Here is a 27,703-nt window from a genome sequence, read left to right as displayed (position 1 = left end):
CCCCAGGGCATCAATGTGGACTTCAACAGTTTCCTCATTTCCCCTTCCCCCACCTCACCCTAGTTCCAAACTTCCAGCTCAGCACTGTCCCCATGACTTGTCCTACCTGCCTATCTTCTTTTCCACCTATCCACTCCCCCCTCCCCCCCCATGACCTATCACCTTCATCCCCTCCCCCACTCACCTATTGTACTCTATGCTACTTTCTCCCCACCCCCACCCTCCTCTCATTTATCTCTCCACCATTCAGGCCCTCTGCCTCTAATCCTGATGAAGGACTTTTGCCCGAAACGTTGATTTTACTGCTCCTCAGATGCTGCTTGAACTGCTGTGCTTTTCCAGCACCACTCTAATCTAGACTCTGGAGGGAAACTTGCAGGGGGAGGTGTTCCCATGTATCTGCTGCCCTTGTCCTTCCAGATGGAAGTGGTTGTGGGTTTGGAAGGTGCTGTCTGAGGATCTTTGGTGAATTTCTGCAGTGCATCTTGTAGATGATACACACTGCTGCTACTGAATGTTGGTGGTGGAGGGACTGGATATTTGTGGATGTGGTGCCAATCAAGTGGGGGCTGCTTTATCCTGGATGGTGTCAAGCTTCTTGAGTGTTGTTGGAGCTGCCCCCATCCAGGCAAGTGGGGAGTATCCCATCATACTCCTGACTTGTGCCTTGTAGATGGTGGACAGGATGTGGGGAGTCAGGAGGTGAGTTACTCGCTGCAGTATTTCTAGTCTCTGATCTTCTCTTGTAGCCACTGTGCTAATGTGGTGAGTCCAGTTGAGTTTCTGCTTAATGATAACCCCCCAGGATATTGATAGTGGGGGATTCAGTGATGGTAACACCACTGAATGTTAAGGTTAAGTGGTTAAATTGTCTCTTATTGGTGATGGTCATAGCCTGGCATTTGTGTGGCACAAATGTTACTTGCCACCTGTCAGCCGAAGCCTGGATATTGTCCTGATCTTGTTGCATTTGAACATGGACTGCTTCATTATCTGAGGAGTTGTGAAGGATGCTGAACATTGTGCACCCATCGGCGAACATCCCACCTTATGATGGAGGGAAGGTCATTGATGAAGCAGCTGAAGATGATTGGACCTTGAACACTGCACTTTTCAAGTGATGTTTGCCTACTCCAAATCTCCATTTCCCTCCCACCAATAATCTACACATAAAAGCCATCATAGTCCTCCCAGACCATAGGGCAGCTCTCTCATTGGAGAGAGAGAGAGGACTGGTGGTGGTATAACCTGAGTGTCACCATGCTACAGGCGAGGGGAGAGGTCGAGAAGGAGATTCTTTTGTGGTAACTCAGCCAGTGTGGGAATTGAACCCATGCTGTTAGCATCACATGCCAGCCATTCAGCCAACTGAGCTAACTGGCCACAATCCATTATAAATTGGCAGCATGGTGGCTCAGTGGTTAGCACTGTTGCCTCACAGCACCAGGGTTCCAGGCTCCATTCCAGCCTCGGACGACTGTCTGTGTGGAGTTTGCACGTTCTCCCCGTGTCTGCATGGATTTCCTCCGGGTGCTCCAGTTTCCTCCCACATTCCAAAGATGTGCAGGTCAGGTGAATTGTCCATGCTAAATTCCCCATCATGTTAGGTACATTATTCAGAGGGAAATGGGTCTGGGTGAGTTACTCTTCTTAGGATCGGTGTGGACTGGTGGGGCTGAAGGGCCTGTTTCCACACTGTAGGGAATCGAATCTAATCATCCAATTTAAACAAAACCAAAGAGTGATAAACTAATTGAATTTACCCTCGGTTGTTGCCGTTTCTTAATTAAATAAAAGGAGATACCTAACTGCCCGAGTGCTATTCAAAAAATTGATTGTTCCCTGCCCCTTTTCCCCTTAGTCTCTGGTCAATGGTTAAGGAATGGCTGCTGGCTTTAAGACAAAGTGGTAAGGGTTGGCTGAGACATTTGGAGAACTCTGCTCTGAAGGAATGAGACTGCATTGGCAAAGCAAAACTTTCAGAGTCAGGAAATGTATTTGCCATTAATCCTCACTTATCATGTCATTAAAATAAAGTCACTTACTGATAAAGGCACCCAGTTATAACCTGTTCAGGCATTTTTCAAGGGAAAGTCATGAAAAAGTATTCCACTTCATGTAGTTGCACGCATTGTATTGTGAATAGCATGGATTGTGGACTAACAAAGTGAATTGAGAAGTTCCAGATTTCTGCTCTTTTAGATTCCCTACTGTGTGGAAACAGGATCTTTGGCCCAACAAGTCCACACTAACCCTCCGAAGAGTAACCCACTCAGACCCATTTCTCTCTGACTAATGCACCTAACACTACGGGCAATTTAGAACTGCCATTCAGCTGACCTGCACATCTTTGGATTGTGGGAGGAAACCGGAGCAACCCCACGCAGACACGGGGAGAATGTCACCTGAGGCTGGAATCGAACCTGGGACCCTGGCGCTGTGAGGCAGCAGTGCTAACCACTGAGCCACTGTGCCGCCCCGGTGAAATCTTGTACAGATTTCAGCAGTTAATATCTGACTTGCCCCATAATAACCATGAGAACTGCTCACCTCACAGTAATGTCCTGCCTGCACCAGGTACCTACTTTCTGTGCCCGCGTTGATGCCAGGTGGTCTGCCCATTTTAATTCTTTTCTATCAGCTCTTACAACTGGGTCATTTCAGATGGCAGATAGGAGTCAACCATCTTCCTTTAAAAGATATTGGTCAACTAGATTTTTTTTTTGACAATCAGCAATGGTTATCATTAGACTCTTAATTCCAGATTTCTAAATAAATTAAATGCAGTTAAAATAAAAATATTTGTGGTATGTGGGCAGCATTTATCACCTGTCCTTAATTGCGAAGAGTCAACCACATTGCTGTGGGTCTGGAGTCACATGTAGGCCAGACCAGGTAAGGATGGCAGATTTCCTTCCCTGAATGACACTGGTGACACAGATGGGTTTTTACAACAATATCTTTGGAACAACATGTAAATTGCCCAATCAGGGAAGGGGGCATTCTAGACCTGGAATTGAGGAATGGGCCCTGTTGGGTGATCAAAATTTCAGTTGGGCAGCATTTTGGGAACAGTGACCATAATTCTGTACATTTTTAGTTACTGCTGGTTAAGGATAAGAGTAGTCCTCAGGTGTAAGTATTGACAGAAGCCAAACTACCACAATATCAGAGAGGAACTGAGGAATGCAGGTTGGGAGCAGCTGTTTGAGGGAAAATCCACATCAGGGCATCTGGGAATCTTTTAAAGGCCAGTTGATTGGAGTTTAGGACCAGCAAATAAAGGATAAGGAGGGCAAGATTTGGGAACCTTGGGTGACAAGAGTAATTGGAGCTTAGTCAAAAAGAAAAAGGACGCATACATAAGGTTTAGAAACTGAAGACAGACCAAGCACTTGCTGATAGGGCTGGATGGGTTTGTCCCACTGAGGCAAGGAAGGGATGGTAGGGTAAGGGAACCTTGGGTGACAAGGGATGTGGAACATCTAGTCAGGAGGAAGAAGGAAGTTTACTTAAGGTTGAGGAGGCAAGGGTTCGATAGGGCTCTAGAGGGTTACAAGGTAGCCAGGAAGGAACTGAAGAATGGACTTAGGAGAGCTAGAAGGGGGCATGAAAAAGCTTTAATGGGTAGGATTAAGAAAAATCCCAAGGCATTCTACACTTATGTGAGGAACAAGAGGATGGCCAGATTAAGGGTGGGGCTTATCAGGGATAGTGGACGGAACTTGTACCTGGAGTCGGAGGAGGTAGGAGAGGTCCTTAATGAATACTTTGTTTCAGTATTCACTACTGAGAGGGACCTTGACATTTCTGAGGACAGCATGAAACAGACTGATATGCTCGAACAGGTTGATGATAGGAAGGAGGATGTGCTGAAAATTTTGAAAAGCATAAGGATAGACGGGATGTACCATAAGTTACTGGAAGAAAGTGAGGACTGCAGATGCTGGAGATCAGAGTCGAGAATGTGGTGCTAGAAAAGCACAGCAAGTCAGACAGCATCCAAGGAGCAGGAGAATCGACGTTTTGGGCATAAGTCCTTCATCAGGACTGAGTTCATAGATGGTGGATGGAAGGTATTCCTGATAAAGGGCTTTTGCCCGAAATGTCGATTCTCCTAATCCTCGGATGCTGCCTGACCTGTTGTGCTTTTCCACACTCTTGACTCTGTATCCTAAGTTACTACAGGAAGTGAGGAAAGAGATTGCTGCACATTTGGCAGCGATCTTTGCATCCTCACTGTCCACTGGAATAGTACAGGATGATTGGAGGATGGCAAATATTTTTCCCCTGTTCAGAAAAGAGAATAGGGATAATCCTGGGAATTACAGACCAGTCAGTCTTATGTCAGCGGTGGACAAAATATTGGAGGGGATTTTGAGAGACAAGATTTATAATTATTTGGAAAACCATAATTTGATTAGAGATAATCTGCATGGCTTTGTGAGGGTCAGGTCATGCCTCACAAACCTTATTGAATTCTTTGAGGATGTGACAAAACACATTGATGAAGGTAAAGCATTCTACACATTTTAGCCAGGTGTTTGATATGGTTCCCCAAGGTAGGCTCATTCAGAGAGAAAGGAAGCATGGAATAAAGGGAAATCTGGCTGTTTGGAGACAGAATTGGCAGGCCCATAGAAGACAGAGGGTGGTAATCAATGGAAAGTATTCAGCCTGGAGCTCGGTGACCAGTGGTGTTCTACAGGGATCTGTTCTGGGACCTCTGCTCTTTATGATTTTTATAAATGACTTGGATGAGGATGTGGAAGGGTGGGTTAGTAAGTTTGTCAATGACACAAAGGTTGGTGGAGTTGTGGATAGTGCGGAGGGCTGTTGTAGGTTACAGCGGGACATTGACAGGATGCAGAGCTGGGCTGAGAAATGGCAGATGGAGTTCATTCTGGAAAAGTGTGAAGTGACTCATTTTAGAAGGTGATATTTGAACGCAGAATACAGGGTTAAAGGCAAGATTCTTGGCAATGTGGAGGAACAGAGGGATCTTGGGGTCCATGTCCACAGATCCCTCAAAGTTGCCACCCAATTTGATAGGGTTGTTAAGAAGGCGTATGGTGTGTTTCATTAGCAGGGGGATTGAGTTTAAGAGCCGTGAGGTTACGCTACAACTAGATAGAGCCCTGGTGAGACCACACTTGGAATATTGTGTTCGGTTCTGGTTGCCTCATTATAGGAATGATGTGAAAGCTTTAGAGAGGGTGCAGAGGAGATTTACCAGGATACTGCCTGGACTGGAGGGCATGTCTTATGAAGAAAGGTTGAGGGAGCTAGGGCTTTTCTCATTGGAGTGAAGAAGGATGAGAGGTGACTTGATAGAGGGGCACAAGATGATGAGAGGCATAGATTGAGTGGATAGCCAGGGATTTTTTCCCAGGTGGAAATGTCTATCACAAGGGGGCACAATTTTAAGGTGATTGGAGGAAGGTTTCAGGGAGATGTCAGAGGGAGGGTCTTTACACAGAGAGGGGTGCATGAAATGCAGTGCCAGCGGTGGGAGTAGAGTCAGAGACATTAGGGACATTTAAGAGACTCTTAGATAGGCACATGGATGGTAGCAAAATGAAGGGTACGTAGGTTAGTCTGATCTTAGAGTAGGATAGAAAGACGACACAACATTGAGGGCTGAAGGGCCTGTTCGATATTCTATGCTTCTGTGTAATCTAGTCCCATTTGCCAGCATTTGGCCCATATCCCTTAAAGTCCTTCCTATTTATGTACCCACACAGATGCCTATTAAATGCTGTAATTGTACCAGCCTCTACCACTTCCTCTGGCAGCTCATTCCATACACATACCACACTCTGTATTGAAAAGTTGCCCCTTAGGTCCCTTCTATATCCTTCCCCTCTCACCCTAAACCTGTCCCCTCTAATTAAGACTAACCCACTCCAGGAAAAAGACCTTTGCTACTCACCTATTCTTGCTCCTCACGGCAATATGGGCCATTTCAATGCTAGAAATACTTTACAAGCATTTTGCAAAATCACATTCTTATAAAAAAAACCTAATAAAAGTTGAATCGCAGTGATAACGCTTTCTATTTGAGAAACAATGCTATGCATTTTTTAACCAGCAGAGGTCATGAAACTAGCAAGATTTGGGCTGTGTAACTTGCCGCACAGTGCACAGAATGTGGACATTTAACAATTTCTTTCCAGGAGATTAGTAAATGCAGCCCTTTCCCATTCAAAAGAGTATGTTTTATTTTTAAGCACAAAGGGATGTAGTTGCATGTAGAAAGAGTTGAATTTCTGCCGATCCCTTGTTGCTGTGGTCCAGGTTGTGTAACGTGTTGGTGTAGCGTGTTACATAGAACATAGAACATAGAAGAATACAGCGCAGTACAGGCCCTTCGGCCCTCGATGTTGCGCCGATCCAAGCCCACCTAACCTACACTAGCCCACTATCCTCCATATACCTATCCAATGCCCGCTTAAATGCCCATAATGAGGGAGAGTCCACCACTGCTACTGGCAGGGCATTCCATGAATTCACGACTCGCTGAGTAAAGTGTTCTAACAAAGCAATGCTGAGGGTCACTGCACATTCTGAAATTGATTCACAAATTGGACAGCAACTTTAGGAGAGGGGCCCACATCCACTTCAACTCAACTAACCAGCAACTGCTTTCCCCATTATAATGCTCCGTCACTAGTTCCACAAAAATAAGACAAGATATCGAAGCAGAATTAGCCCATTTGGCCCATTGAGTCTGCTCTGCCATTTAATCACGGCTGATATGTTTCTCGACCCCATTTTCCTCCCTTCTCCCTGTAACCCTTGATCCCCTTACCAATCAGAAACCTATCTATCTTTGTCTTAAATACACTCAATGACTTGACCTCCACAGCCCTCTGTGACAATGAGTTCCACAGATTCCCCACCCTCTGGCTGAAGAAATTCCTCCTCATCTCAGTTCTAAAGGGTCGCCCCTTCACTCTGAGGCTGTGCCCTCGGGTCCTAGTCTCGCCTACTAGTGGAAACATCTTCTCCACGTCCACTCTGTCCGGGCCCTCAGTATTCTATAAGTTTCAATCAGATTCCCCTCATCCCTCTAAACTCCATCGAGTACAGACCCAGAGTCCTCAACCATTCCTCATATTCATTTTTATTTATTCGTGAAATAAGGGCGTCACTGGCTGGGCCAGCATTTATTTAGACAGACGTATGAACCAGCAGGGAATAAAGGGATAGGGCATGTGCAGTCAGATGGGATTAGTTTAGAATGGCATCATGGTCAGCACAGACATGGTGGGCTGAAGAGCCTGTTCCTACGCTGTACTGTGTTCTGTAAGTGCCTAGTCTTGTAATGGATTCCGGGACTGGGAAGTGTTCACTCCTCCCATCTCTCATCTTGTCCAGCACATCGTTCCCAAACAAAATGTGTTAAAGGGAAATGAAAGGTGAGGCATACTTACAGGTCGCCCAGGATTTCCAGGAATTCCTGTCTTTCCGACATTCCCAGGCTTTCCCCTCAATCCTGGCTGTCCCTCTGCTCCTCTTTTCCCAGGTGGTCCTGTGATTCCCTGGAAAATGAAGGAAAGAAACAGTTCCTGAGGAATGTCACTGAACACGTCCATGGCCTTTGGGTGGGAGGCTGGAAAAGCTGGGATAATTCCTCTTCCATCTCGAATTCCCTTAAGAAGGGACGGGTGCAATTTCTCTTCAAGTGTCTGCAGATATTGTTTACAATGTCACCTCTTTCCTGACACAGAGTCAGCGACAGAACGGCTGAGACATTGCCACTGCACGATACCCTACACCGTGTCTAAATTCGAACATTTCCCTCACCGCTCCAGCCCCAGTAATTATTGTGTGTTAACCTTCTTGGAGCCGAGAGTGGATCTATTAACCTTACCATTTCTTCATTGCCACTTTCTTTCTGTTATGATGTTCCTTTGCATCCCACATTTCATCTTCCATTTCCACGTATCAGCAATCATTGACTTTAATCACCTTGGGAAGTGGCTGGGTCAATGTTTTTTTGTCCATCTAGAGAGATACGCTGAGCTGCCTTCCAGAACCATCCCAGTCCAGAAGGACATACAGTTTAAGACTAGGAATAGTCCACTCGGCACCTTGAGCCTGCTACCCATTCAATAAGATCTGATTATTTCCTATTTCCGCCACAATGCCCTTCAGGAGAGAATTCCAGGATTTGGACCCAGCAATATTGAGGGAACAGCGATATATTTCCACGTCAGATTGGGGAGTGGTTTGGAGGGGAACTTGACAGTGGTGATATTCCCATGTATCTGCTGCCCTTTTTTCTACTCATTCATGGGATGGATAAATAGCCAGCATTTCTTGCCCATCCTGATTATCCAGAGCTCCCCATATGGTATAGACCACATCCCTCACCTCCAACCCCATCCCTACCCCACACCCCACCCCCACACCCCCAGCCCTGTTATGGGGTAAATCCCAGCGCTAATAGTTTCAATAGCCCATGGAGGGGTGGGTCATCTGATGCCTCCCCTGGACCCTGCTCCAATTGGGACTGAGATATGGAGAAATGTCTTCACCCAGAGAGTGGGGAGTCTGTGGAAATCACTGTCATAGAAAGCATTTGAGGCCAAAACATTGAATGTTTTCAAGAAGGAATTAGTTATAGTTCTTCGGGCTAAAGGGGTAAAAGGGTTTGGAGGAGAGAGTGAGAACAGGGAACTGAGCTGGATGGGTCAGCTGTGAGCAGATTGAACGGAGGAGCAGGGTTGAAGGGCTGAATGGCCTACTCCTGCTCCAGATTTCTATGCATCTCCCCAAACCGTAAGAGTTCAGGAAGTTGAGGGACCACCTTTGGGATTTTACTGCTCCCTCTGTCTTCAAACCTGCCAAGGGGGGGGGAGGGGGAGGGGTGTAAATCTAACCCCCACTTATTACTTCATATCCATTCAACTAATTGCAGTTAAATTCTGTAGCTGTTGGGATTTGATCTGATGTTTCCCGATCATTAGCCCAGGCCTCTCGAATCGAGTCCAGTAATGTCACTCTGTTAGTACTACTCCCTTGTTGAGAAGGTGCCTGAGGACCAGTTTCACAAGGGCTTCTGGCCTGCTTCCTGATGCTTACATCCATGAATTAACTTTTAGTGACGAGGTCCTTCGCTCTCCATGGATCTGTGAGTGAGATTGCTAAGTTAGTAACAGTGACAACACAAAGGCATCCTTCACTGTGGGTCCTTTGGTGTTGAGATACAGCGTTGAGTGATGTGAGAGCTGGACGTGTTACTCAACTCTGCACTTTTATACATGACAACTTGGAGAGCATTAATGATTTAAATCCCTCCCTAAGGGCATTGTAGGTCCAGCCAAAGCACAGAGACTGCAGCGGTTCAGGAAGGCAGCTCACCCCAACCTTCTCAAGGGGCAACTAGGGATAGACAATAATTACTGGTCCAGCCAGTGACACTCACCTCCCACAAATAAATTTTTTAAAAATGTAAAAGTTAGACGTGGGCCATTGGGTATAAATTTGGGTCTGGAAATCGCTGAGATCATTGGCGAAATTAAGCCACATTCTTTGCTCCAATCCAACCTTGAGTGGTGAAAAGGAAGGTTTCTCGGCTGTGAAAGGGATACTCACTGATAATCCTGGTTTCCCCGGCTCTCCAGGTGATCCTTTCGCCCCTTTTTGGCCCTGCAAGCATCGCAGACACCTCAGCGTTAACGTTATTTCACCATATTTTCATCAATGTTCCCCCTGCTTCCGTTACCGACACAATCAGAGAATCGCAATGGCCAGGAGGAGGCCATTCGGCCCACTGCTCCTGTACTGGCTCTGTGAAAAGGGTCTTGGATCTATTCTATTGTGTCACTGTTCTTTCCCCAGAGCCCTGCCCTGTTCAATAATTTCTCCAACCCGCTGTAAAAAGCTAATGGTTCTGAAAGGGTTAAGGCTGTTCACTGCATTAAGTTCACCCAATTTCTCGATGCCATACTGATGGGGTGGGGATGAGACAAAACTGTTTTAGATCTTGCTTAAACCAGTGTGATATCCGGGTCTCCGGGTCTCCTCATATGGCCTTGATGAATGAATGTGACTTGTGCTCGATATCTATCTTACAATAAAGACCATCTTGTTTAAGATAGAGTTCTCTCCCTAAAGATTCAGCTGATGGTGTGAGCTCCCCACTCAGCTGCATTGTGGCTGTGGTTCCAATGAAAGCTCACTAACTGATTTCTCCCCTCATGGTGTCAATCAGCATTTTCAGCTCTCATAAAATCCCTACAGACTAGGCCCACTGAGTCTACACATACCCTCCAAACAGCAGCCCACACCCTTGTGACCCTGCATTCCCCGTGGCCAATCCACCCTGACCTGCACATCTTTGGACTGTGGGAGGAAAACGGAGCGCCCGGAGGAAACCCACGCAGACACGGGGAGAATGTGCAAACACCACACAGACAGTCACCTGAGGGTGGAATCGAACCCGGGTTCCTGGCGCAGTGAGGCAACAGTGCTAACTACCTAGCCACCATGCTGCCTCAAAGTTCCAACATTTCCGTCAATAATTTCACCAGCCTTTCACACAGCGCATCCCAGATCATAGCAGTTCACTGATCTTCCTCTCCCATGTCTGTACCAACATCCTGAATTGCTGGAGTGGACTCTGTCTGCTGACCAGAGCTGAATACAGACACAGTTTGTTGAAGCTTTTCATTTTGCCTTCGTCAGTCAAAGTCACATGACACTAGGTTACAGTCCAACAGGCTTATTTGAAATCACAAGCTTTCAGAGCACTGCTCCTTCATCAGTCATCAGCATTTCACCTGACGAAGGGGCAGAGCTCTGAAAGGTTGTAATTTCAAATAAACTTGCTGGACCTTAACCTGGTGTCGTGTGACCTCTGACCTTGTCCACCCCAGTCCAACACCGGCCCCTCCACATCTTGACCTCATCACGGCATGTCTCAAGAATAGCAATTCAAGGGGAAACTAATACCGATGCTGAATGAGAGGAGGGTGCCGAGAATTATTATTAGTTTACAAACCCGGGCTGTGAACTGTAAATCAGCCTTAACTCCTCTGCTGGCTAACTAACCAGCCCTTCAATGTCGCACAGATAATGGCATTCATAAGAACATACGAACTAGGAGCAGGAGTAGACCATCCAGCCCTTTGAGCCTGCTCCCCCATTTAATAAGATCATGGACTCAGCTTCACTTACCCGCCTTCTCACTGTATCCCTTAATTCCCTTATTGTTCAAAAAATATCAACCTTAGCTTTAAAAGCAATTACTGAAGTTACAACAACTACTGGGCAAGGAGTTCCACAGATTCACAACCCTCTGGGTGAAGAAGTTCCTTCTCAGTTCAGTCCTAAATCTGCTCCTCCTAATCTTGAGGCTATACCCTCTTGTCTTAGCTTCACCTGCCAGGGGAAACATCCTCTCAACTTCTATCTTATCTATTCCCTTCATAATTTTATATGTTCCTACAAGATTCCTGTCTCTGCATCCCCCTATTCTTCTAAATTCCAATGTATATAATCCCAGTCTCCTCAGTCTCTTCTCAGAAACCAACCCCCTCAACTCCAGAATCAACCCAGTGACCCTCCTCTGCACCCCCTCCAGTGCCAGTACATCCTTGCTCAAGGAAGGAGACCAAAACTGCACACAGTACTCCAGGTGTGGCCTCACCAGCACCTTGTACAGCTGCAACATAACCTCCCTGCTTTTAAACTCAATCCCTTTAGCAATGAAGGACAAAGTTCCATTTGCCTTCCTAATGACCTGTTGTACCTGTAGACCAACCTTCTGTGATTCATGGACAAGGACACCCAGATCCCTCTGTATAGCAGCATGCTGCAACTTTTTACCGTTCAAGTAATAATCCTTTTTACTGTTACTCCGACCAAAATGTATGATGTCACATTTACTAATGTTGTAGTCCATCTGCTAGATCTTTGCCCACTCACTCAATGTATCTATGTTCCTCTGCAAAGTTTCACAGTCCTCTGCACACTTTGCGGTGCCACTCTTCTAGTGTCATCAGCACATTTTGACACCATACACGTGGTCCCCAACTCCAAATCATCTCTATATATTGTAAATAATCACAGACCCAATATCAATACCTGAGGCACACCATTAGTCACTGATTGCTAGCCAGAATAGCACTCAGTTATCTCCACGCTTTGCTTCCTGTCAGTCAACCAATTCTCTATCAGCGCTAATACTCTACCCCTAACACCATGTGTCTGTATCTTATGCAGCAGCCTCTTGTGTGGCACCTTGTCAAAGGCCTTTTGGAAATCTAGGTACACCACATCCACTGGGTCCCCATTGTCCACCTTGCTTGAAATGCCTTCAGAGAATACCAAAAGATTTGTGAAACATAATCTGCCCGTCATGAACCCATGCTACAACTGTCCAATGGGGCAACTTCTTTCAAGATGCCCTGCTATTTCTTCTTTGATAATAGATTCACCCATCTACCCTACTACAGAGGTTAAGCTCACTGGTACTGAATTGGTATTCTTGTGAAATATTCTGATGCGTGCAAACTGAATAGCTTCAATAAAACGTGTCTTTTTCAGTGAAGACAAGGCTGTGCATGTCCAAAAGGTCATTTTCATTGACAAATTTAGAATCAATTTCTCATAATTCAACAATAGCCAAGAAATACTATTTAAGGCTGTTTATTTTTTGTTAAAACAAATTAGGAACACTGTGGATTATATAAAATAACATCGTACTTTGTGTTCTTTGGCACTAGACATGAAGATAAGTGGAGCACCTTAACTGCTATGGTCAATGTATGGCCATTATTCGAGAATTTACAGACTACAGATGCTGAGGTTATTGTTTTTCTAGCAGTGAAAGCTAAGGGGAGATTTAATGAAAGTGTTTAAAACTGGGAAGATTTTCAATCAGGTAAAAAGGGAGAAACTTACTTCCTTAAGGATCAAGAGTGCAAAGATTTAAGCTAATTGGCAAAGAAACTGCAGGGGGTGGAGGAGATGAGAATGGTTTTAAAACACAGTGAGTTGTTGTGATCTGATACACATTGTCAATAAGGACAATGGAAGCAAATCCAATAATAACTTGCAAAAAGGAACTGGATAACTACTCAGAGGAGAATATTTCACAGGGCTGTGGGAAAAAGGTAGGGGAAGATGTGATAGATGTTACAAAGTACCAGGACAGGCACAATGGATGAATGACCTCTCTCAGTGCCCTCTCTGATTCTGTAAAGACTAGTCTCTGAATTTTCTGGGCAGACATAGCTTATAGTGTAAACAGCTTGTGAGACCTTGCTTTTTTATAAAAATTGGAACGATAAAAGCAGCCTGGTTGGGTGTGGCCAGCTCTCACAGTACAGGATTTCTAGTTTTTTAGCTTTGAGATTCAGTTGCTATTGGAGTCTGAACAGGGCTGGAAGCTGCAGTAAACGTCTCCAGGCTGTTACTCCCTCTCTAACCGCGTACCTTCTTTTCTTTAGGCCTTTGCTCTCTGAGTTTTTGCTTGATATATTTTGTCTCTCTGCTGCTCAGTTGCACATGAGTACATCAAATTTCTGAATTTGTGGGTTTATAGGATGTTACTATATTGGAACAGTTAATTAGTAATAGTTACTGTATCTATTATTCTGTTAAGTTTTCCAATAGAGTAGATATTCTAAACTCAACTTTCTTTTGTTTTACTTTAACTGCAGTGTTTATACATAAATGAACTGGAGGAAGGTATAGGTGGTCTGATTAGCAGGTTTGCAGATGACACTAAGATTGGTGAGTAGCAGATAATGAAGGGGACTGTCAGAGAATGCAGCAGAATATAGATAGATTGGAGAGTTGGGCAGGGAAATGGCAGATGGAGTTCAATCCGGGCAAATGCAAGGTGACGCATTTTGGAAGATCCAATTCTACAGAAAACTATATGGTAAAGGGAAAAATCCTGGGGAAAACTGATGTACAAATAGATCTGGGTGTTCAGGTCCACTGTACCCTGAGTGTGGCAACGCAGGTCAATAGAGTGATCAAGAAGACCTGCTTTCCTTCATCAGACAGGGTACTGAGGACAAGAGTTGGCAGGTCATGTTACAGTAATATGGGACTTTGGTTCAGCCTCATCTGGAATACTGTGTACAGTTCTGGTCGCCACATTACCAAAAGGATGTGGATGCTTTGGAGAGCGTGCAGAGGAGGTTCACCAGGATGTTGCCTGGTATGGAAGGTGCTAGCTATGAAGACAGGTTGAGTAAATTAGAATTATTTTCATTAGCAAGATGGAGTTGGAGGGGGGGACCTGACTGAGGTCTTCAAAATCATGAGAGGTATAGACAGGGTGGATAGCAAGCAGCTTTTTCCCAGAGTGGGGGATTCAATTACAGGGGTCATGAGGGGTCATGAAGGGTGGGTTAGTAAATTTGCAGACGACACTAAGGTAGGTGGAGTTGTGGATAGTGACGAAGGATGCAGTAGGTTACAGAAAGACATAGATAAGCTGCAGAGCTGGGCTGAGAGGTGGCAAATGGAGTTTAATGCGGATAAGTGTGAGGTGATTCACTTTGGTCGGAGTAACCGGAATGCAAAGTACTGGGCTAATGGTAAGATTCTTGGTAGTGTAGGTGAGCAGAGAGATTTCGGTGTCCAGGTACACAGATCCTTGAAAGTTGACACCCAGATTGACAGGGTTGTTAAGAAGGCATACAGTGTTTTAGCTTTTATTAATAGAGGGATTGAGTTCCAGAACCATGAGGTTATGTTGCAGCTGTACAAAACTCTGGGACGGCCGCACTTGGAGTATTGTGTACAGTTCTGGTCGCCGCATTATAAGGAGGATGTGGAAGGTTTGGAAAGGGTGCAGAGGAGATTTACTAGGATGTTGCCTGGTATGGAGGGAAGGTCTTACGAGGAAAGGCTGAGGGACTTGAGGCTGTTTTCGTTAGAGAGAAGAAGGTTGAGAGGTGACTTAATAGAGACATATAAGATAATCAGAGGGTTAGATAGGGTGGACAGGGAGAGCCTTTTTCCCAAGTATGGTGACAGTGAGCACGAGGGGGCATAGCTTTAAATTGAGGGGTGATAGATATAGGACAGATGTCAGAAGTAGTTTCTTTACTCAGAGAGTAGTAAGGGTATGGAATGCTTTGCCTGCAACGGTAGTAGATTCGCCAACTTTAAGTACATTTAAGTCGTCATTGGACAGGCATATGGATGTATATGGAATAGTGTAGGTGAGATGGGCTTCAGATTGGTATGACAGGTCGGCGCAACATTGAGAACCGAAGGGCCTGTACTGCATTGTAATGTTCTATGTTCTATATGAGTTCAAGGTGAGGGGGGAAAAGATTAGGGGAAATATGCGTGGCAAGTTCTTTATGCAGAGGGTAGTGGATGTCTGGAACGTGATGCCAGCAGAGTTGGTAGAGGTGGGGATGATAGCGTCATCTAAAATGTATCTCAGACAGATACGTGAATGGACATGGAGCAGAGGGATACAGATCCTTAGAAAATAGGCAACAGGTTTAGATCGAGGATCTGGTTCGGCGCAGGCTTGGAGGGCCGAAGGGCCTGTTCCTGTGCTGGAATGTTCTTTGTTTAATGTTGAGTAGTTTGACCAGTTGCATTGCATCTAGAACACAGCATTTTACATTTGAATTAAAATAAGTAACAGTTAGGGTCGAGGCTACCCTCTTAAAAAACTTTGAGGGGGTCTGGTCTGGTCTGGTCTAGTCCATAACATGTACCAACCACCTTAACACCAATTAGTCAGGACACGTCTTCAGAAATTTGTGGGGTATTGCAGCTGCTCCACTTCCGGGATTTATGAAACATGGAAATTTAGCTCAAAGTATGTAGGCTTGCTCGCTGAGCTGGAGGGTTTGTTTTGAGATGTTTCACCACCTGGTGTGGCGAGTTCACCGATGATGTCACCTGGTGTGGCGAGTTCACCGATGATGTCACCTGGTGTGGTGAGTTCACCGATGATGTCACCTGGTGTGGCAAGTTCACCGATGATGTCACCTGGTGTGGCGAGTTCACCGATGATGTCACCTGGGGTGGCGAGTTCACCGATGATGTCACCTGGGGTGGCGACAAACCTTCCAGCTCAGCGAGGAAACCTACATCCAGAACCTTAACCTGAGCTACAAATCTTTTCAACACTCGCTCACAATACTTTCAGTGTGGCTGCAGATAAGACAGGAACACTGGTTTAAAGATGATTACACATGAAAGGATAAGGGAGCGCAGACTTTCTTGCAGGCAAAGGTCAGAGTCTAGGAGCCCTCTGTCCCACATACTCCCTGTGACAGAGGAGTCCTGACCAGCTGCCACACAGCATCACCCTGAAACGGGTTGTATCACCACAGCCCACACATTGCTCACAGCTGATGTGTCAAGGAAGGATTTCTGCAGAAAATAAACTGGCTACGTCCCTCCTCACACCCGGTTTTCAAATTTTCCTTCCAAGGTCTAATTTTGGGACTTGACCTAGCCCAATATCTAGCCCCATAACCATATCCCCATAGCCAGCACTGGGCCAGGAGTCAGAGGCTTTCCCATGGCGAGGGGTCATGCCTGATGCTGACACTAATTGCCTTCAGTGCTGTAAGTCAGGGCCTCTGCAGCTTGGCACCATCCCTCCCATTGGGGGTGGGGGGTGGAGCAGGGGGGCTGCTGGGAACGGAGGGAGCTGTGATCCATATGGAGCAGTGAGTGGGAATCCACTTTAGGAATTCCCTCGCTAAATCACTTTCTGCTTCTTCAAATCTTCAGCTTGTTCAAGTTTGGAACCATTTGTCCCAGTATGGTTCGCTGTCAATGTTTACACAGTCCCACTGAATGTACAGCATAGCCACAGGCCATTCAGCCTGGATGGACCAAGCCAGTGCTACACTCCAAAGGAGTTTCCCATTTAACCTGACCTTCACTTTCCACATGCTCCTCCCTCCCTTCCTCCCTCACACGCGATTTAAACACACTGACACAATTCACCTCATCGGGTTCCATGTTCTCATCAATCCCTGATCTTCTCTGATAACATGCCTGTGAAGCACCTGGGCTGGTTGTGTGGCAATAAAGGTGCTATCTTAATGCAGGCTGTTGTGTGCAAGGTTCTGGCTGCTGCTGGCTAAGCCATGTTGCTGTTGTTGTAAGTTTGAATGTCTTTTCCTAAAAAGGTTATTGGCACGTGCATAGATTGCAACAAATATTACAGGAATACACCTCCTCACTGAACTGTAGCACTGTCTCAGGAAGAGTCTCATTGTAGCTGAGAAACCCCAAGCAGTGCCTTCGACAGGGAGGATGTATTCTTCATCCAGAACCTCCTGAGTGATTGGCAGGAGTTCTACCCATTAGCCACAGCCAACACTGGACTTGATCTGAGCACTTGGCCAACTGGACACGTGTGGAGGACGTTAACTTTGTCTGCACCTCGTACCTGCTTTCCTTTTTCTCCTTTAAGCCCTTGCTCTCCAGGATCACCTGAATCTCCCTGAATGGAGGAGAAAGAAACATTACATGGAGATAAATTCACAATATCAACGAGAGAGAGAGAGACAGAGAGAGAGAGAGAGAGAGACAAAAAGACAGAGAGAGAGAGACAGACAGACAGAGAACATTCCACAAAAAGATCTTCACAGCCAGAAACTACATTACAGGAACAGGAGGAAGATGACAGGTGGGAAAGTGAGGTCATGTACTTTCAGAGGAAAAATAGAGGGATGGACTGTTTTCTAAATGGAGAGAAAATTCAGAAGCCTGAATTGCAAAGCGACGTGGGAGTCCTACTCCAGGAGTTTCTGAAGGTACACTTGCAGGTGGAGCCAAGCTTCAGCTCCAAGGTCACATGATGTTTGGCTGGGACACAGCAGAGAATGTCCCAGATCACCCTCAAACCAGTGGCTACGAGAAGGGACCATGGTTTAAAGTCTCATTCAAAACATAACACAACTGACAGTGCGGCACTCCCTCAGCACTGACCCTCCGACAGTGCGGCACTCCCTCAGCACTGACCCTCCGACAGTGCGGCACTCCCTCAGCACTGACCCTCCGACAGTGCGGCACTCCCTCAGCACTGACCCTCCGACAGTGCGGCACTCCCTCAGCACTGACCCTCCGACAGTGCGGCACTCCCTCAGCACTGACCCTCCGACAGTGCGGCACTCCCTCAGCACTGACCCTCCGACAGTGCGGCACTCCCTCAGCACTGACCCTCCGACAGTGCGGCACTCCCTCAGCACTGACCCTCCGACAGTGCGGCACTCCCTCAGCACTGACCCTCCGACAGTGCGGCACTCCCTCAGCACTGACCCTCCGACAGTGCGGCACTCCCTCAGCACTGACCCTCCGACAGTGCGGCACTCCCTCAGCACTGACCCTCCGACAGTGCGGCACTCCCTCAGCACTGACCCTCCGACAGTGCGGCACTCCCTCAGCACTGACCCTCCGACAGTGCGGCACTCCCTCAGCACTGACCCTCCGACAGTGCGGCACTCCCTCAGCACTGACCCTCCGACAGTGCGGCACTCCCTCAGCACTGACCCTCCGACAGTGCGGCACTCCCTCAGCACTGACCCTCCGACAGTGCGGCACTCCCTCAGCACTGACCCTCCGACAGTGCGGCACTCCCTCAGCACTGACCCTCCGACAGTGCGGCACTCCCTCAGCACTGACCCTCCGACAGTGCGGCACTCCCTCAGCACTGACCCTCCGACAGTGCGGCACTCCCTCAGCACTGACCCTCCGACAGTGCGGCACTCCCTCAGCACTGACCCTCCGACAGTGCGGCACTCCCTCAGCACTGACCCTCCGACAGTGCGGCACTCCCTCAGCACTGACCCTCCGACAGTGCGGCACTCCCTCAGCACTGACCCTCCGACAGTGCGGCACTCCCTCAGCACTGACCCTCCGACAGTGCGGCACTCCCTCAGCACTGACCCTCCGACAATGCGGCACTCCCTCAGCACTGACCCTCCGACAGTGCGGCACTCCCTCAGCACTGACCCTCCGACAGTGCGGCACTCCCTCAGCACTGACCCTCCGACAGTGCGGCACTCCCTCAGCACTGACCCTCCGACAGTGCGGCACTCCCTCAGCACTGACCCTCCGACAGTGCGGCACTCCCTCAGCACTGACCCTCCGACAGTGCGGCACTCCCTCAGCACTGACCCTCCGACAGTGCGGCACTCCCTCAGCACTGACCCTCCGACAGTGCGGCACTCCCTCAGCACTGACCCTCCGACAGTGCGGCACTCCCTCAGCACTGACCCTCCGACAGTGCGGCACTCCCTCAGCACTGACCCTCCGACAGTGCGGCACTCCCTCAGCACTGACCCTCCGACAGTGCGGCACTCCCTCAGCACTGACCCTCCGACAGTGCGGCACTCCCTCAGCACTGACCCTCCGACAGTGCGGCACTCCCTCAGCACTGACCCTCTGACAGTGCAGCACTCCCTCAGCACTGACCCTCTGACAGTGCGGCACTCCCTCAGTACAGCATTTGGTGGCTCATGTTGCATATTGTTGTTCATGTCAAACAGATAGCTGTGTAGAATGTCATACCGGCAATCCTTGCTGTCCTGCAGCTCCCCTCAGTCCTGGCAAGCCTGCGTAACCCTGCAGAAATCAGGCAGAATGGTCAAACTGGATGAACCTGCTGTGTGTGGTGTTTGAGAATGCAGTCAGGTCCAGAATCAATTTTCAAATCATTCCCATCACCCCCACAACGACCACCCCACCCCCCCCACCCGACACCCAACCATTCTGCTCAGCTTTACAGAGAATGTGTCAAAGGAGGATTCCACACGTGTAGCTAAACTCCAGGGGAATTCTGCAGGAGAACACCAGCTTTTGATTGATTCCCTCTCTCTTGGATTACTCCCTAACACATTGTTGTCATCTTGATATTGATGGTCAGCGATTGCATAGAATTACGGAGAACCTTTCACCTCGTTAGGTCCCTGAAAGATACATTGAGCCTGCCACTTGGTGAATCTGTAACACACCCCAGGCTCAATCCCCCTGGTCACCAGCTCGATATTTTCACCACTTTTTGAGTCATGTCCATTCGCTGGTCAGTGATAGACCTTATCTTTATGGACCTGAACATGTCCCTTCCTGGCCATTGTAACTCACAGTCCTTCTACACAACTTCTCCACTGCCACCCACTGCAGGATGGTAAGTGGGCGAGCTTGGGGATGGGCTAGTTGGCAAGGTGGGTCAGAAGGGGTGGTCAGACTGGGGGGAGGGAGGGGGTAATGGAAGGTGTGGGGTTAGTCAGGTCATTCCAAGGGGTCAATAGTCATCAAGTGGTGAGGGTCCACCAGGGAAGGGTCAATGGGTTGATGAAGGCTAGTCATATCGACTCAATGGGTGATTGCGTAGGGGGTGCGGATGGTAGTTGGTTTGGATCCTGGGAGTATTCATGGGGGAAGGGGATGGGGAGTGCATAGAGAGTGACTGTCAGGTGTGACATCAGTTCTATAGCCGCTCAGTAATTAGACTTGGAGTTTTCTGTCTAACATTTTCTGTTGAACTTAGTCCCACAGAAATGTCCAACAACTCCAGATCCAACTCAGAGAGAGAGACGTTCTCAGAGCAGGGAATTTCCTGTCAGATGTTCAGACTTCCCGAGTAATTCCCAAGGTGATGGGTGGGTCACGACTATCCAGGGTAATTCCCACGGTAATGAGTGGGTCAGGACTATCCTGGGACTATCACAGAGTAATTCCCATGGTGATGGGTGAGTCAGGACTATCCCGGAGTTATTCCCACGGTGATGGGTGGGTCAGGATTATCCCGGGGTAATTTTCACAGTGATGGGTGGGTCAGGACTATCCCGGAGTTATTCCCACGGTGATGGGTGGGTCAGGACTATCCCGGGGTAATTCCCACGGTGATGAGTGGGTCAGGACTATCCCGGAGTTATTCCCACGGTGATGGGTGGGTCAGGACTATCCCGGGGTAATTCCCACAGTGATGAGTGGGTCAGGATTATCCCGGGGTAATTCCCACGGTGATGGGTGGGTCAGGACTATCCCGGGTAATTTCCACGGTGATGAGTGGGTCAGGACTATCCCGGGGTAATTCCCACGGTGATGAGTGGGTCAGGACTATCCCGGGGTAATTTCCACGGTGATGAGTGGGTCAGGACTATCCCGGGGTAATTTCCACGGTGATGAGTGGGTCAGGACTATCCCGGGGTAATTCCCACGGTGATGGGTGGGTCAGGACTATCCCGGGGTAATTTCCACGGTGATGAGTGGGTCAGGACTATCCCGGGGTAATTCCCACGGTGATGGGTGGGTCAGGACTATCCCGGGGTAATTCCCACGGTGATGGGTGGGTCAGGACTATCCCGGGGTAATTCCCACGGTGATGAGTGGGTCAGGACTATCCCGGGGTAATTCCCACGGTGATGAGTGGGTCAGGACTATCCCGGGGTAATTCCCACGGTGATGGGTGGGTCAGGACTATCCCGCGGTAATTCCCACAGTGATGGGTGGGTCAGGACTATCCCGAGGTTATTCCCACGGTGATGGGTGGGTCAGGACTATCCCGGGGTAATTCCCACGGTGATGGGTGGGTCAGGACTATCCCGGGGTAATTTCCACGGTGATGGGTGGGTCAGGATTATCCCGGAGTTATTCCCACGGTGATGGGTGGGTCAGGACTATCCCGATGTAATTTCCACGGTGATGAGTGGGTCAGGACTTTCCCGGGGTAATTCCCACGGTGATGGGTGGGTCAGGACTATCCCGGGGTAATTCCCACGGTGATGAGTGGGTCAGGACTATCCCGATGTAATTCCCACGGTGATGGGTGGGTCAGGACTATCCCGATGTAATTTCCACGGTGATGAGTGGGTCAGGACTTTCCCGGGGTAATTCCCACGGTGGTGATGAGTGGGTCAGGACTTTCCCGGGGTAATTCCCACGGTGATGGGTGGGTCAGGACTATCCCGGGGTAATTCCCACGGTGATGGGTGGGTCAGGACTATCCCGGAGTAATTCCCACGGTGATGGGTGGGTCAGGATTCTCCCGGGGTAATTCCCACGGTGATGAGTGGGTCAGAACTATCCTGAGGTCATTCCCACGGTGATGGGGGGGGGGGGGGGGGAGGTCAGGACTATCCCAAGGTTCTGATGTACAGCTTGGGAAAGAAGTCCTGCCACCCATCGTTTTGAGTCTGAACGATCTGGGACAATGTCATCTTGTGTTTCATTGCAATCCTCGCTTGAATGACCAACACCCCTTCCCTCACCAGAGTTCTGACAAACTGTACTCTAGCTCCAGATAACAAGTAGCTCCTACCAGCATCATGTGTGGGACAGTCTGACCTTAGCTTGTAGAATGTGGAATAATATGAAGAAATTACCTTAAACCCTTCATCTCCAGGTTCACCACTATCTCCACGAGGACCTACAGGACCCTGAAACAGAGAGCAGTCTGTCATATATCCATAAAGACCCAAGTTTCACTCAGTCACTTGAGATTAAATCACTTTCAATACACCACAGCACTGAAGACGTGTCCTCCAGAACGTGCTGCTCCCCTAGCCAAGCTGTTCCAGCACAGTTACAACACTGGTATCTCTGTGGAAAGTTGCCCAGGTATGCCCTGAACATAAAAAGCAGGACAAATTCACCCGGCCAATTACCACGTCATCAGTCTACTCTCCATCCTCAGTAAAGTGATGGATGGTGTCAGTAACAGTGCTATCAAGCAGCACCTGCTCAGCAATAACCTGCTCAGTGACGCCCAGTTTGGGTTCCGCCAGGGTCACTCAGCTCCTGACCTCATCACAGCCTAGGGTCAAACATGGACAAAAGAGCTGAATTCCAGAGGGGAGGGGAGAGGGACAGCCCTCGAAATCGAGGAGATGAGCAAAAACTGGAGTCAAAAAGAAATAGATGGTACAAAAGAAAGCAAAATAGTAAAGTAAAATCCTGTGGATTCTAGAAATGGGAAATAAATCTGGAGAAGCTCAGCAGGTCTGGCAGCACCTGTGGAAACAGAAATGGCGTTAATGTTTTGAATCTAGTAGTTTTTCATCAGAAGTGAAAGGATGTAGAAAATGATGGCTTTGATGTTGCAGACAAAGGGGGAAGGAGAAATGAGTGAAACTGGATTATAACGGGGCTCTGAGCCAGTGACAAAGGCAGCACAGCAGGGATATTCCAGGGATGTTCCAGGGGGTGAAAGGAGGAGAGGAAATCAATACAATATCCATCACATCAGGAAAAGTGCTGGGAAAGCAAAAGACTAAAGCCTGATAGGTTTCTCGGACCTGTTGGGCAATTCTTAGGATATTAAAGCAGGTGGCTACAGAGATGCACTGGTAGTAATCTTCCAGAAATTCTTACATTCTGGAAAAGTCCCAGAGAATTGAAAAAGTGAAGGAGACAAAAACAGCCAACTATAGGCCAGTTAGTTTAATCGTCGTTATACAGTCCTACAGTACAGAGACAGTGTCTGTGGACAGTCATAGAGTCCTACAGCATGGAGACAGGCCCTTGGCCCAAACTGGTCCATGCCGATCAAAATGTCCATCCACACTAACCCCATTTCCCTGCACTTGGTTCATATCCTTCTAAACCTTTCCTATCCACGTATTTGTCCAACTGCCTTTTAAATGTTGTTAATGTACCTGCCTCAACCACTTCTGCTGGCAGCTCATTCCATGTGCGAACCACCCTCTGGGTAAATAAAGTTGCCCCTCGGATTCCCTTTTATTCTTTCCCCTCTAACCTTAAACTGATGCCCCTCTAGTCCTCAATTCCCCAACCCTGGGAAAAAGACTGAGTGCATTTGCCCTATCCATGTTTCTCATGATCTTATACACCTCTATTAGGTACCCCCTCAGTCTCCTACGCTCTAAAGAAAAAGGTCCATGCTTGTCCAACCTCTCCCTGTGACTCAGACCATTGAGTCCTGGGCAACATCCTTGTAAATTTCTTCTGCATTCTTTCCAGTTTAATAATATCCTTCCTGTAGCAAGGTGACCAAAACTGAACACAATATTCCAAGTGTAGCCTCACCAATGTCCTGTACAACTGCAACATAACTTCCCAACTTCTATACTCAGTGCTCTGACTAATGAAGGCCAATGTGTCAAAAGCCTTCTTCACTGCCCTGTCTACCTGGGACTCCACTTCCAGAGAACCGTGCACCTGAACCCCAAGGTCTCTCTGTTCCACTACACTCCTTAAGGCCCCACCATTCACCATGAAACTCCGACCTTGATTTGATTTTCCAAAATGCAAGACCTCACCCTTATCTATATTAAACTCCATTTGCCATTTCTTGGCCCACTTCCCCAGCTGATCAAGGTCCTGCTGCAATTTCTGATAACCTTCCTCACTGTCCACAATACTATTTTAGTGTCTATTTTAGTGTCATCAGCAAACTTACTAATCATGCCTTGTACATTCTCATCTAAATCATTGATATAGATAACAAACAGTAATGGGCCCAGCACTGACCCCTGAGGCACTCCACAGGCCTCCAGTCCAACAAGCATCCTTCCACTATTACCCTCCGCTTCCTCCCATCAAGCTTATTTTGTGTTCAATTTGCCAACTTGCCCTGGTTTCCACGTGATCTAACCTTCCAGAGCCTATCACAATTGTTGTTGGGAAAATATTAGAATCTATTACAAAGGATGAAATTACAGAGCATTTAGAAATGCATAATATGATCCAGCAGAGTCAGCAGGGCTTCACGAAGCGGAAATCAGAGCCAACAAATGTACGAGAATTCTTTGAGGAAATACCAAGAAGGATAGATGAAGGGGAGGCACTGGTCGTAATGTACAGGTATGGGATTTTCAGATGGGATTTGGTATCACACATTGGGCTGGTTAATAGGACAAGAGTCTATGGTGTTGAGGGCAGTATATTAGCATGGATCAGGTAACCAATAGTAGCCAGAGAGTTTGGATAAATTGGGAACTTGCAGGACGACAATCTGAAACTAATGGAATGGCACAGGGATCAATGCTGGGGCCACAATTAATTTATTACTTTTTTCATTCACTCAAGCACATAGGCATCATTAGTATTTATAACCTGTCCCTAGTTGCCCTTGAGAAGGTGGGGGTGAGCTGCCTTCTTGAACCGCTGCAGTCCACGTGCTGTAGTGTGACCCACAATGCCCTTAGGGAGGGAATTCCAGGAGTTTGACACAGTGACAGTGAAGGAACGGGGATATATTTCCAACTCAGGCTGGTGAGTGGTTTGGAGGGGAACTTGCAAGGGCTAGTGTTCCTATGTATCTGCTACCCTAGTCCTTCTATATGGAAGTGGTTGTGGGTTTGGAAGGTGCTGTCTGAGGATCTTTGGTGAATTTCTGCAGTACATCTTGTAGATAGTACACACTAGTGCTACTGAGCGTCGGTGGTGGAGGGAGTGGATGCTTGTGGATGTGGTGCCAATCAAGTGGGGGCTGCTTTGTCCTGGATGTTATCAAGCTTCTTGAGTGTTGTTGGAGCTGCCCCCATCCAGGCAAGTGGGGAGTATTCCATCACACTCATGACTTGTGCCTTGTAGCTGGTGGATAGACTCTAGGGAGTCAGGAGGTGAGTTGCTCGCTGCAAGATTCCTGGTCTCTGATCTATTCCTTTAGCCACTGTAGTTATGTAGCTCATCTGTTTCAACCAGTGGTAATTTCCAGGATGTTGCTAGTGGTGGGTGGGTGGGTGGAGGGGGGGAGCTGGGGTTCAGCGATGGTACTGAATGTGTTTGTCATACTCTGTGAGTTGATATAAAGAACATTCATCTGGCCCACAAGTCTTTACCTCCTGCGTCTGCTCTCATGCTATATTCACATTTCTGACTTTCTTTCAGGATATTTTGGATTTTATCAACTATCAGAAACTCAACTTTAGATCAGGTTGTGTACAGAAAGTCAGTTTGGACTGGTTTCCTGGTTGATTCTCACAGAGGTGCTGACACTAGCTGCTGGGATTTACTAAGCCAATATCAAGTCACACATGGTCTCAAGCCACCATTCATGATGTGTACTAACCCACTTTGCTAACTGATGTCAATGATGGAACAAAGACTTCATGGGAAAGAATTGGCTAGAGATCAGAAAACCAACATTGAAAGAGAAATATGGGGGTGACTCATTTTCTCAGGCCATTGAGTGAATCTTCTGTTGAAAGCTGGAATCATTCCTATCATATTTCAGTTGACTGTTGAGTAATCTCTGTGTCAAATCAATGTTGTTTTCTGGGTCCTGCAAACAAATATACGGACAGTCCCGGGTTGTGAGCAGACTTCAGTCTGGAGTCTCCTCTCATGCTGAGTTGTCTGCAAGTCGGAACACAATTCAGGAAAGTATAAAGGGGCTGGTAGTCAGTAATGTTTGTACGCTAGAGCTTTAAAATTACACCTCTGATTGCGATTGCATTTGTAAGTTAGATGTTTGTAAATAGGAAATCCCAAATACTTACACCAAATCACATGGTGTTTCCAGCACAGAACTGTCCAATCAGCCCAGGCAATCCATGTTGGTCATTTTACACCACACAAGCCTCCTTCTATACCTCACCCTATCAGTATAAGTTAGTCTGAAATGAATTAGTTTTCACTGTCAGTGCAATATGCTTTGTTTCAATTTCACAGTGTCTCTGATTAACTCAGCAAGGATCCAGATTTGCCAGATTTTGGCAGTCATGTTGAAACAATCTGATTGGTCATCACCAGAAACAGCCACACAAACTGACCTGTTATGTGTCTGTAAGTTCTCATGCCACACCATTAAAGGATTCAGAAAAAAAGATGATGGTGGGGCTGTAGTAATATCCCTGGATTGGTAACCCAGAGGCTCAGGGTGAATGCACTAGGGACAGGAGTTCAAACCCCACCACAGCAGATGGTGGAATATAAATTCAATTATAATTCTGGGACTGAGAGTAAGGCCCAGTGATGATGACCATAAAACCATCATTGATTGTTAAAAAAGTCCATGTGACTGACTAATCCCATCAAGTGAACGGAAGCTGCCATCTTACCTGGTCTGGCCTCCACGTGACTCCAGACCCACAGTAATGTAGCTGACACCTCACTGACCCCAGAAAGACTGAGGCAACTGCTCCGTCCATGGGCAATTAAGGAAGAACAGCAAACACTGGCCTTTCCAGTGATGCCCATATTCCAAAGAGAAAAAGGAACTAGAAGCTGATTCAAGTAAGGACGTTCTGAGATCTGGGTGTTGCTCCAGCTCTGGTTTTCATTTACATTAACTTTGATGAAAGAAGACGATGCATTCACAAAGCAAGAAAAACTGGAATCATGTGAATTGACAAGGTTAACCCACCAGCCAAACATTTTAATAGATATACCTTGAGGAGCTAAGCTGATACAAAGTGAACTTGATATGTAACCTCCAAGTTCCCTTTTATTATCTCTCAAAAGAAAGTATGCAAACAGATTAATATTCAATACTACACTGACAAAGATGAAAGGGCACTTGACATAGGGTCCCTGTCTCTGAACCACAAGACCCAGGTATAAATCCCATTCACTCCAGATGTGTGTATATATAACACCTCTGAATGGGTTCATGAGAAAATATCTACCTTGAGAAGATGGGTGTTGAAAGATTTTTATCGTTAATTATTGCCAATTACAACACCACAATCACTTCCAACTGAGCCCTCGGTGTAATGTTCCTTTGCATGACTTTCAGGTGAGAAATAATCATTACCAAAGTCAATTTGTTGGACCT

The 27,703-nt window shown here is 47.3% G+C and overlaps 1 protein-coding gene across 2 annotated transcripts in view; it reads right to left on the bottom strand.

Moving 5' to 3' along the window:
* The window catches only part of col24a1 (collagen type XXIV alpha 1), a 454,588-nt gene that overhangs the window by 41,923 nt on the left and 384,962 nt on the right, over nt 1-27,703 (bottom strand). For both annotated transcript variants that reach the window (XM_043698575.2, XM_043698577.2), the window contains 5 exons: nt 22,347-22,400; nt 19,531-19,584; nt 17,408-17,461; nt 9,604-9,657; nt 7,437-7,544 (listed from right to left, as the gene is read on the bottom strand). In XM_043698575.2, coding sequence (XP_043554510.2) covers nt 7,437-7,544; nt 9,604-9,657; nt 17,408-17,461; nt 19,531-19,584; nt 22,347-22,400 — 324 coding nt within the window. The remainder of the gene's footprint in view (nt 1-7,436; nt 7,545-9,603; nt 9,658-17,407; nt 17,462-19,530; nt 19,585-22,346; nt 22,401-27,703) is intronic.

The sequence above is a fragment of the Chiloscyllium plagiosum genome, unplaced genomic scaffold (assembly GCF_037043375.1).
Source record: "Chiloscyllium plagiosum isolate Xiang-an unplaced genomic scaffold, Cpla_swu_hap1 HiC_scaffold_9, whole genome shotgun sequence".
Taxonomy (NCBI): Eukaryota; Metazoa; Chordata; class Chondrichthyes; order Orectolobiformes; family Hemiscylliidae; genus Chiloscyllium; species Chiloscyllium plagiosum.
This window is presented reverse-complemented; position numbering and strand designations above follow the sequence as displayed.